This window comes from Pseudorca crassidens, chromosome 7 (assembly GCF_039906515.1).
Source record: "Pseudorca crassidens isolate mPseCra1 chromosome 7, mPseCra1.hap1, whole genome shotgun sequence".
Lineage (NCBI taxonomy): Eukaryota > Metazoa > Chordata > Mammalia > Artiodactyla > Delphinidae > Pseudorca > Pseudorca crassidens.
In genome coordinates this window covers 69,577,818-69,590,503 of record NC_090302.1, presented here as the reverse complement: position 1 = coordinate 69,590,503, position 12,686 = coordinate 69,577,818, and the positions used below count along the sequence as shown (strand labels likewise).

The 12,686-nt window shown below is 37.5% G+C and overlaps 1 protein-coding gene across 3 annotated transcripts in view; it reads right to left on the bottom strand.

Annotated features, from left to right (window-relative positions):
• The window catches only part of FOCAD (focadhesin), a 312,885-nt gene that overhangs the window by 235,002 nt on the left and 65,197 nt on the right, over positions 1-12,686 (bottom strand). For all 3 annotated transcript variants that reach the window (XM_067744497.1, XM_067744498.1, XM_067744499.1), the window contains one exon: positions 95-196. In XM_067744497.1, coding sequence (XP_067600598.1) covers positions 95-196 — 102 coding nt within the window. The remainder of the gene's footprint in view (positions 1-94; positions 197-12,686) is intronic.

The window sequence follows — 12,686 nt, the reverse complement described above, 5'->3', positions numbered from 1 at the left end:
CAGGAGAGAACATTACAATCAAAGCAGCTTAAAAGAAAAACTCTAAAATTAGCATATACTATACATCTCCCTCATTTATTTTATTTTACATTACCTTTCAGGGCATTGCTGGAAAAAAGTTGTCAGCTGTTGCAAAAGTACTGGCCAGCAATCAGGTCTGTGTTCAAGCACAGTGATCAAGGGCTGAGGATGGTTTCTGAAAAACAGAAAGTCACATTGGAAGCTGTCATTTCAGGACTACACCTTCTTAATATCCAAATATAGCTACAAAAAAGCCACTACCATCTAGATTCAAAATTGTCACAAAAATATCATTTGCTGCATTTGTTGCAGAGTTGGCTCATTAGAACTATGTTTTTCCTATATCTAATTCTTTTCCAGAAAAGAGAATAAACCCGGGTCTTAGAGACCCAAATTAGACAGCAGACTCTGCCATTTAATAGCTCTATGACTTTGACCAAGCTTCTCAATCCAGTAGCTCTTTCATATCCATCCCCTTGATTCCTGCATTCTTGGAAATCACTGGCCACCTCCTCCTCTTGCTGATCTCTTTCCAAACCTGGAAGGTTCCATTTCCTCTAACACTGCCCCAACCTATAAGCACTATCTCTCCGTCTCTGTGCCCACTTACCCCCATTTTTCTCAGTATATGGTTCTGTGTTTCCCCAGTATACTTAAGGTGAGAAAAAAGAAAATATTTCTTCCATATCAAATAAACTCTGCAAATTATAAATTCTTGAAATTTCTGTTGAACAAGGACAAATCTTTTATCTGGGCTACATCGATTCAGGTACCTAAAAGACTATATAAAATAAAAGATCTGAAATGTGAAGGATCCTCATATAATGGGGTTTAAAAAAAAAAGGAAAAAAGCACAAACAAATTATTTTAAATAGTTTAAAAAGTCTACTAGAAATTGTAAATTCATTAGCTTTTTAAACTATGAAGTACTAAACAAAGTTTTGATGTGGCTTTTATTATTGCTAGTTTCAGGTGTACAGCAAACTGATTCGGTTATACATATATACATATGTATATATCTATATTCTTTTTTTCGATTTTTTTCCATTTTAGGTTATTACAAGATATTGAATATAGTTTCCTGTGCTATACAGTAAATCCTTGTTATTTACCTATTTTATATATAGTAGTGTGCATCTATTAATCCCATACTCCCAATTTATCTCTCCCCTCTCCCTTCCCCTTTGATAACCATAAGTTTGTTTTCTATGTCTGTGAGTCTGTTTCTGTTTTGTAAATAAGTTCATTTGTACTACTTTTTTTAAGTTTTTTTTTTTTTTTTTTTTTGCGGTACGCGGGCCTCTCACTGTTGTGGCCTCTCCCATTGCGGAGCACAGGCTCCGGACACGCAGGCTCAGCGGCCATAGCTCACGGGCCCAGCTGCTCCGCGGCATGTGGGATCTTCCCGGACCGGGGCACGAACCCGTGTCCCCTGCATCGGCAGGGGGACTCTCAACCACTGCGCCACCAGGGAAGCCCTAAGATGTTTTATGATGTGGACCATTTTTAAAGTCTTTATTGAATTTTTTACAGTTTTGCTTCTGCTTTATGATTTGGATTTTTGGCTGTGAGGCATGTGGGATCCTAGCTCCCCAACCAGGGATCAAACCCACACCTCTTGCTTTGGAAGGCGAAGTCTTAACCACTGGACCGATGGGAAGTCCCTGTACTGTTTTTTTAGATTCCACATGTAAGTGATGTCATAGAGTATTTGTCTTTCTCTGTCTGACTTACTTCACTTGTATGATCATCTCTAGGTCCATCCGTGTTGCTGCAAATGGCATTATTTCATTCGTCTTTTATTTTTTTAACTTTTAATTTTATTTTGTAGTTGATTATCAATGTTGTGTTAGTTCAGGTGTACAGCAAAGTGATTCAGTTATACATATACATTTATCTATTATTTTTCAAACTTTTTTAAAAATTAAAAATGCTATTTGAAAAAAAATTCAATGCATATAGATGCATCTATCTTTTTTACATAAAAAGAATCATATGCATAGTACTTTTCTTTAATCTTAATTTTTTTTTTTTTTTTTGCGGTACGCGGGCCTCTCACTGTTGTGGCCTCTCCCGTTGAAGAGCACAGGGTCCGGACGCGCAGGCTCAGCGGCCATGGCTCACGGGCCCAGCCGCTCCGCAGCACGTGGGATCTTCCCGGACCGGGGCACGAACCTGTGTCCCCTGCATCGGCAGGCGGACTCTCAACCACTGCACCACCAGGGAAGCCCTCTTTAATCTTAATTTTTAACCCAATAATATAGCACTAGCAATGTTTATAAAAAGAAAAAGATCAGTTACACCCAAAAGATTTTTTACAACAGCCTTCTTGGTGGTTCTCAAAATGGGATTGCCTTACCAGCAATATCAGCATCACCTGGGAACTTGTTAGAAATGAAAATAAATTCTCAGGCCTCAGCCAGACCTAATAAATAGCTCTGCAGACAATTCTGATGCACTGCTATAAAGCAGTGGTGCTCAACCCTGGCTGCATGTCTGATTCATCTGTGGAGCTCTTTTCAAAATACAATGCCCAGCCTTCAATTATACTGGGGTTGCTAGGAGTGGAGCCCATGCATTAGTAATTTTTTTAAACTCTTCCAGCAATTCCAATGTGTTGCCAGGTTGAAAACCGGTACAAGTGAAAAACCACAGAAGAGGGAGGTGAGGAGTTGGGAAGTTTTCTGATTTTTCTCTCTCTTAAACAGAAAAGTATGGCAGATCCATCACACTGAAACCCTCATGTTAAACACCTCTCTGACACTACTACAAAGTTTCTGGTTATTATAACACCATCTCTCTATTTTCTCCTCAACCTCACCTAATCTATTAGACACTAACTTCACATGCTGGCAGCCTCCTGTTTGTTAAAGCACAGGCTATTTCTGACTGATCAGATTACTGCCATTGCTAAGGGATCACTCCAAGCAAATTTTTATGCCAAAATTCAAAGATCCTATCAAAATCACATTTCCAAATTCCAAACTCTTTGGCAGTTAAACCTATCTAGAATTTGCTTCTGCTCTAGTTGCTACAGATATGAAGACACAAATGTTACAAATCCTTAAAGCCTCTCAGGTACGTCACATCAGCCAAACTTCTTAGATTACGAATTCAGTAGGTCATGTTCAAGTAAACATGAATAAAAAGGAAAGAACAGCAACTGCAATTATTTTAGCTATGGGTTTTCCTTCTGACAAGCACCATATTGAAATGAGGAGCATCAGATATGACCATCTATTAATCCTCCAGCTAATGGTGGCATTCATGACTATTTAAGAGGAAAATCCAACAAGTTGCCACATAGTTTTTGTGTGATCATAAAGCACTTTAGTGCTTTGCAATACTCTTCCCTTGTAAGTCACCCCCTAACTCTTCCCACCCCTCAATTCCCATCCCCAAAAACTGTCAAGAATCTATCTCCTGTTTAAAAACTGTTAAGAATCTATCTCCTTTAAAAAACAGTTTTGTCCAGATTAAATCAGATCAACAGAGGTAAGAGATAGTAATTTTAAAGTAGGATTGGGAATGATGCATATATAGCAAACAACTCTGTTATAATTTAGCTTCTACCTCACTGGAATTGTGGGACCTACTCTGCTTTGTTGCATGAAGTTGAAGGCCTGCTTTGCTAGCACTGGGGTTCAGCAAATTCTTTTTAGTATCTCAGACTTAAAACTCTAAAGATGAGATTAAGAAGAATATAAAATAGGGATTTATCCAGATTAATTACTGACTTAGACATCTGGATAATTAACTTTTCCAGAGAATTGATTATGTCAGATCCAAGTGGAAATACTGTAGGAATAATATACAATATTGATTCCAAGAAGTTAAAAACCTCGAGGGAGAAAGGAAGTCCAAATTAAAAACGTTGAATATTACTACAGATTAACATTGATTACCAATATTATACTATTTCAACTGAGTACAACTAACTTAAAATCAATTATAATTGCCAAAATTTTGTTTTAATATTTTGAGCAAAGAATGAATTTGAAGCAAAGAGCTAAATTCTCCCTTGTGAATCATCAAACTGGTATGTGAATACACATATAAAATAATATGTAAAGCCTTATGCTTTACAGAATGGACACAGTTTTTAATTCAATATACTTTATCGTGCAACTGCCATACGTGAGGGGTTCTCAATCTTGGCACTATTGACATTTGGAATCAGATAATTCTTTACTGTTGGCATTGTTCAATGCACTATAGGATGTTTAAGAGCATTCCTGACCTCTACCCACTAGACGCTAATAGCATTCAACCTAGGCACATGACAATCGAAAATGTCTCCAGACATTACCAAGTGTCCCCTGGGGCCACAGTTGTCCCTGGTTAAGAACCACCGCACTAGGTAAAATGGCAAGCACTATGAGGCACAAAACTCACAATCACGGTACTAGCTCTGAGTTATTCAAAAAGACTATTATCCCACCTTCATCCTTCTTTATACTGAACCAAAAGCAATCAATCGATCATGCTCAAAATTTGAAGATTCTTATGGAAATATAATCATCAAATATTAACATTAGATGCACAAGAGTAACGGTAGAGTAGAAACTAGAAGACTTAAAATGGAAAACAAATGTAAAATTATTCCTTTGCAAAACATAGAAGCATGTTCCAAAATAAACAAACGGCATTAAATATTATGCATGCTAATTTGGTATGATAGAAAAGAGAGTTATTTTCCATTTAAAATATTATAACTAGAGCATTTAAAATGTCATAAGGAAAGCAATTATACTCCAATAAAGATGTTAAAAAAAAGTCATAAGGCTAAGTATAGTTCACTCCTGAAATATTCAAGGATTGATTCTTAAATTAATGGATTATTCAAGATTTTTCTTTTCTTTCTTCTCACTCAATGCTTGTTAGCCACTTCTTTCAAGTACCTCACTTCTTTCAAGTACCTCCAACTGAGAAAGGTCAAGGTAAATGGAAGAATCCACAATTTAAAGTAAATTTTGCTCTTCATTAGAAGGACTGTTGATCAAGAAAAGAAATAATGTGGTACAAAAGAACACCAAAACAAAACCTGGGTTATGCCTTAAAATGTCAATTATACCCAAACCTGGTATTCAAGGCATAAAGAGTGAGTTGCCTAAAACACTTTATTCAAAGTGATAGATGGGTTGAACATACAATCAACCTGATAACTTGTAAAGCAAACAGTGACAGACAATAAGCTCTACAATTATGAAAAACAAACACAAATGTGGGACACTGAAATCATTATTATTATTTATATAAGCAGGGCCTACACAGCATCATCCAAATCATTTACTGTTATGCTGCCACAACCATGTCTCAGAAGAAAGACTAGAAGTGGAGAGGCGACATGAAATAGTGGAGGAAAAACACTGAATTAAAAGAGTCAAGAGTTCCAAATTCACATTCTGTCTCTGCAACAAACTGTGTAATCTCAAGCAAGAGAATAACCTCTCTTGGGCAAAGTTTCTTCATCTGTAAAATGAGGAAATCAGACTAAGTACCTTCCAGTGCTAAAGTTATAGAACCCAGGTCACCCATTAAAGCCTTAATCTTGGTACTGCTCGGGACCAGAGGTGGAACCAAATCCTGTAAAGGCAGAAACCAATAAAGATGGCTCTCAACTATTAGTAATTCTATGCCAAGCTTAAACGGCTTTAAGGCCAACGTCTAATAAAATCTAGGGCCTCAAAACAGAGGTCTCCTATTTTTATCTCAAAGAAATAAAGCATCTTATATTTTTTACTTCAGAGAGAAATGCAGTGCTATATCCAGAATAAGCCCACAGAAAATTTTAAATCAAGATTTCCTAACTCTTGAGACATCCAGTAGATTCTGTTTTCTTCTTAAAAGAGAATAACATTGTTTCTAAAATTGAAATCAATACAAACCAGGCAATCAGGTCACCCTTCAATGGCCTCTAGTGCCTGTAATTTCTCCTTCAGAGAGAAATGTGGTTATTATTATTGTTGCTGTTGTTATTGTTGTTATTTTTCTGCCATAGATGAGCCAATTTGTTGTATGTTCTTTGGCACTTTCCCATTTCATGATTTGTAAATGTTTTAACTGCCATTTTAAGTAAAGCATTTAATACAGTAACTAGCACACAGAATATTCCATAAATGGGGTACTATTATGATTATCATGCAGGTAAATTTTTATCTTAAACTAGAGCATAAGCAGCTTGAAAGCTGGGTGTCTATCTTCTTACTATTATGTTTCCCTTTCAGTGCCAAATGCACATCTAAAATAAATGTAACAAACACACACTTTCCCCAAAGCACCTTTTTAAACTCTTTGAATGGATCATGAAAAACCAACATCACAACCCTTCTAAGTACATTGTTTCAAAGTCCACATTGTTTGGAGAAAAAAAGCACAGAGGAAGCATGCAGAGTTGGTACCTAATACTTCAGGGCTCCCTGCCCTTTAATAACACTGTCAACAACACAGAGCAGTAAATGCATCTTAGCAGAATGGAGCGGGGGAGGGAGTAAATGATAAATTCGTGGTTCCACTAGACTAGCGCAGAGACAACAATAAAATAAGGTATGTAACTAGATTCACCTTTCCAAGTATAAATACATCAATCTTAATAGAAAAGAGGGAGCAAAAAAAAAAATTAGTCTTGTAGTAGGCAAAAAGCAAAAGTTACTTGTAACCTTTGGGTCACCTCAACCTTTCTGCTACATCTCTGAATGTAGGAAAGCTATGATTTGATTTACATCTTAAATTCAGCAATAGACACAGATTGCCTTTTCTGTGTGAGGAAACAATGCCTGCAGTCACCATGCATTTTCATGTATGCAGCTGTGACCCTGGCGCTTTCAGAAGCATAGCATAGCACTTACTACATCAAATATGCATTTTAAAAGCATTTCTCTACCTGCTCTGAATTTTGATTTGAAAGAGCTGGTTAGAAGCCAAAGTGGGATTAAAAAAAAAAAAAAAAAAAAAAAGCTCTGCAGACTTTAAGATTAAAAATGCATAATAGGGACTTCCCTGGTGGCTCAGTGGTTAAGAATCCACCTGCCAATGCAGGGGACAAGGGTTCGATCCCTGGTCCGGGAAGATCCCACATGCCTCGGAGCAACTAAGCCCATGCGCCACAACTACTGAGCCTGCGCTCTAGAGTCCATGAGCCACAACTACTGGGCCTGTGCACCGCAGCTGCTGAAGCCCGCGCCCCTAGAGCCTGTGCTCTGCAACAGGAGAGGCCACCGCAGTGAGAGGCCCGCTCACTGCAGTGAGGAGTGGCCCTCGCTCACCACAATTGGAGAAAGCCTGTGCGCAGCAACGAAGACCCAACTCAGCCAAAAAAAAAAAAAAAAAGCATAATAAAAATTGTTAAGATTCCACAATAAAAAAAAAAAGATTCCACAATGAATATTACTATAAAAAAGAAAAATTAAACAATAATTGTGAATCATTATCTATCCTATAGAGTCTTAAGACAATGCATTTCATCCTTTCCAGAAAAAGACGACTTGGAGCAAAAATTATTTCAATTTTGACATTTTTGACTAATTTTCTTTTTTCTTTAGGTCTATAACGCAGATAGGGAAAAGATAAGATGACTTTGAAAAGAGACTTCATATCACAATGGTTCTGCCCTCACAATGAACCTTTCCCAGGATCCCTATTTTGAGAGGCAGGGTTTTAACGCAAAGGTGTCTGCCAATGTCAGAAGTCTGGAACTATTTTAGGTTCAAGGTGATGGCTGGGGGGAAACACACAGATATGAAGGGGTCCAAAACGTCTATTACTAAGTTACATCCTTGATTGGGGGGGGGGGCGGGGGCGGCAGGAAACTAGAGATAAGATAAATAGGCTAAGGCAAAAATTACAACATTTTATGCTCTTCATTTATCAGCAAATTACCATATCGATTTTCGAATTAAGCATGCACACTTAGAAGAACTTATAAAATATTTTCTAGTGGCATTTGCTAACTGGAAGATTGTATAATATGTATAGATTATTATTTAGGTCTGATTTTAAATCCCAAGTGTAAACTCCAGGTGATTGGAACCATAAACTGTGAACAAAGACTTCCCTGGGTGGGAAAGAGGAGAGAAAAGAGGAAATGAAAACAGAAGCAAAACATGCAGTGCCACAGAAAGAATCAAACTGCAAAAAGATAGATGGGGGACTTCCCTGGCAGTCCAGTGGTTAAGACTCTGCACTTCTACTTCTGGGGGCTAGGGTTCAATCCCTGGCTGGGGAACTAAGGTCCCACATGCCGAAAAATAAAAAAGACAGATGGCCCTTGGAACGTATTATTGGCTATGCTTTCCCGATTACTGCCCTAGCTTCTTTCTTATCCTCAACTCTACTGAGCTTTCTCAGGGACAGATCTGACACTGATACCCCCTTCTTTCCCACCTTCTTTTTCCTAATTTCTGTAAAAAATTTCATTTATCCATTAATGCAAGAATTCATAAGCCCTCTGAAATTATATGCAAAATTTTGAGTACATGTACGTGTGTACATTTTCTAGGGGAAGGTACAAAACTTTTATGAGATTCTCAAAGAAGGTCCTGACCTCCCCTCCAAAAAAGGGTAAGTGCTAGTAAATTAAAGCTAAGTATACCTAAGGTAATTACTGCAATTCAGCCTTGTTAAACTCCTGCTTCCAAAAAAAACTATAAAGTACGCTTCTGTTTCCCAAAAAAAGTTATATATTATGTGCCTAGAAATGGTGGCTCCCCAACTACTGAAGTTTTTGTAACTTCAGCAAAATAAAACATATTAATGCATTCTAATGGTTCCAAACCCTATGGTAGCTTGACTGTAAAGTACAGACAATTTAATAATGGTGTCATGCTTCCTTTATGCTAAATAAAACCAAACATCTACACCTCAGGAGATCCCTTTAGATCATATATTCAACTGTTGAAATAATCAGCTCCCCAAAAAGCAAAATGCTTATTTTGACAACAGAAACATATGACAATAGCTGATGGTCAAAAAAATCAAAAAAACACTTGATTTTTTTTTCAAGTGTTACGGGATTCTAAGCAACCTCGTTAAGAAACAATAAATGCGACAAGGAAATTTGCATAGAAATGAGAAACAATAACAACTATTCTTAATTATAGAATAGGAGGTTTATTTTCAGGAACTTAGGAAAAGCAGCTTACCTCCAGAAATAAATGTAAAAGGGAATAACACTGAAAATTCATTGGACTTGGTATAAGTATACAAAAATATTACAGAATAAATAAAATGTGATATATCCATGCAGTGAAATATTATTCAGCCATAAAAGGAATGAAGTACTGAATCATGCTACAGTGTAGACGAACCTTAAAAACATTATGCTATGTGGAAGAAGCCAGACATAAAAGGCCACATATTGTATGATTTTATTTATATGAAATGTCCAGAAGAGGCAAATCCAGAGATAGAAAAGTAAGCAGTGTTTTATATCTATAGTAGGAGGTATTACAGAAAGACTGCTAATAGGTATGGGGCTTCTTTTGGGGGTGATAAAAATGTTCTGGAATTAGATAGTGGTATAGTTGAACAACTTTGTGAGTATAATAAAAACCACTGACTTGTACACTTTAAAAGAGTGAATTTTATGGTATACAAATTATATCTCAATCAAAAAGGCATTAAAAAATATTCCAAACTTAACTCAGTCATATACTATTTTAATGTTAATTAACCTCTTTCGATTTTAGAAAAATTCATATGTCTCATGTGAAGCATACTGCCAATATAAATAATCATAATAACTTGGATTTCCCTTACAAAGAAAATAAGTTCAAATCAGAATCTCATTTATTACCTCAATATCTACGGTTGATATCTTAATTGTGCCCATTTTAAAGATGCAGATGTAGGAGGAAAGAAAGTTAACTGTCTTTGTCTAATGTCACTATGAAATAATATAACATTGTTGAGTGTTTTAACCATTTGTCCAGTGATTTCCAACCTAGTTCCACATCAGAATCTCTTGAGACTTTTTAAAAATACACGGATTCTACGGACCCACACTGACTCCCACCCAAGCTTTCTAAATCAGAATCTATAGAGGTGGGGCTTCAGAATCTATAGATTAAGTGAATTCCCAGGGATTCCTACTATGTCCACATCTAAAGCATATCTATATCTCGACTGCCACTAGTAAATCTGAAGGGAGTGGTAGAGTTGGGAAATCACCATTTTGAAATTATCACAGTGAAAATTAATGGGGGTGGGGCAGCTGTGAGTTTAACAAGGAACAGGATATTTGCATGGTCTCGTAGCATCTTCCCCATAGACTGCTTATTAGTTACAAGAAGAAGATGATAACTATACAGTAGAGAAACCAGACCTCACCTTGATGGAGTAATCAAAATTAAAATCACCAGTGAGGGGCAAGATGGACATCAGTCTCCAGATATGATATCCTGAGAAAGACATAGCATCACTTTTATAGTATTCAAAAATGTCAATGTTATAAAAGATAAAGGATGAGAAATTTTCCAAATAGTTCCAAATTTTAAAAGACTAAACAAATATGACAATTAAATGTAATATATGATCCTAAACTAGAGCCCATACACTAAAAATAAAAAGGAAAAAGGTATGAAAGGACATTATTAAAACAAATGGCAAAACTGGAATATGGACCATAGATAAAAGTATGATATCAATGTTAAATTTTCTTGATTTGATAACCATACTCTGGTTATATATGAGAATATCCTTGTTCTTAGAAAGCATACCCTACTGAATATATGTAATCTACTCTCAAATATTTTTTTAATTATATAGAGAGATGGATAGGATAACGCAAATACGGCAAAGGGTAAAAAAATTGATGAATCTGGGTAAATGGCATATGGAAAATTTTTGTACTATTCTTGCACCTTTTCTGAAACTTTAAAATTCTTTCAAAATAAGTTTAAAAATAAAACCTTCAATGACTCCCCACTACTCTTTCTTTTAATAAATTTATTTATTTATTTATTTTTGGCTGCGTGGGGTCTTCGTTGCTGCGCGCAGGTTTTCCCTAGTTGCGTTGAGTGGGGACTACTCTTCGTTGCAGTGCACAGGCTTCTCATTGCGGTGGCTTCTCTTGTTGCAGAGCATGGGCTATAGGCACGTGGGCTTTAGTAGTTGTGGCGCACAGGCTCAGTAGCTGTGAGGCGCGGGCTTAGTGGCTCCAAGGCATGTGGAATCTTCCCAGACCAGGGATCGAACCTGTGTCCCCTGCATTGGCAGGCAGGTTCTAAACCACTGCACCACCAGGGAAGCCTCCCCACTACTCTTTAAAGAAAGCCCAAAGCCTTTGCCATGGTCTTGTATCTTCTAAGCCATGCCCACCTCCCCTGGGCCTCTGTCTTGGCCTCTCCCTTCCTTGAACACTAAGCTCCAGGCACCCGGCCTCCTGTTAGTTCTCCTGGGGCACCAGGCTCTCTCACACAGCAGCAGCTAGGCACATGCTTTTCCCTAGATCTAGAAATGTTCTTCTTGCACTCTTCGCATGGGTGACTCCATCTCACACACCAAAATGGGTATAAGAGAAAATGCAAAAAGGGCTTAATGCTGAGAAGCAGCTAGTTATCAAAATTAAAACTGGAGCTATATTTTGACATCCACAACTACAAACTGGTCTTAGTGCACTTTGTGTCAGTATTTACCTTGGGACTTTCTCTTGTTTCTGTTTGATGGCCCTAAGGAATGAATGTATTTGCCTTAAGAGATAAGTGAAAAAAAAAAACAAAAACGGTATGAATCACAAAGTACCTCAGTCTTTTGGACACACATCTTTAAGTCCTTAAAACTAACTCTCCATCTAAATAAACTCATAACACTGCACAAAGAGATGCACAAATACACATAGAGTACATAACTTTCATCTACTCAGGGTATCACCATCCATCACTATTGGCCTTATCACCCATTTCAGAGCACACCATCTGCCAAAAACATTTAATATTCCCTTATTTCAGAAAGTACAGCTTGATGTTGATCAGACCAACCCTTTCCACAAATAAGATTCTCAACATTTGATATTTGTACATGTCAGCCACTGTCTGGCACATCAGAATGATGCACAAATTCTGGAACAAGCAGTTACTGCTCATGAATTCACAGCTATTTCCTCACTTCAGCTGAGGCAAGAGAGATCTTAAAAAGATTGCCATTATACGAATACGCAGAGGAAAAATTAAAAGCAAAAGTACATGATAAAATTTTAAGGGAAAAAATGGCATATTACAGAGAAAATGAGCCTCTAATAATTTATGAATCATAAAAATTTAGTTTCGTCATTCTTGCTTGCAACCAAAATACCAGGCAAATGTTGGTTCTCTGCTGCACTTCCCATATGGTCAATGTTAGAGAATGTTGAAATAACTTAAAACATAGTGTGTTATTAAAAAGTGGAGTTCAGGGGCTTCCCTGGTGGCGCAGTGGTTGACAGTCCGCCTGCTGATGCAGGGGACACGGGTTCGTGCCCCGATCCGGGAGGATCCCACATGCCGCAGAGCGGCTGGCCCCGTGAGCCGTGGCCGCTGAGCCTGTGCGTCCGGAGCCTGTGCGTCCAGAGCCTGTGCTCCGCAACTGGAGAGGCCACAACAGTGAGAAGCCCGCATACCACAAAAAAAAAAAAAAAAAAAAAAGAGGTTCATGAACAAGGAGCTCCCCTTCAAACTAACCAAAAGAAAATT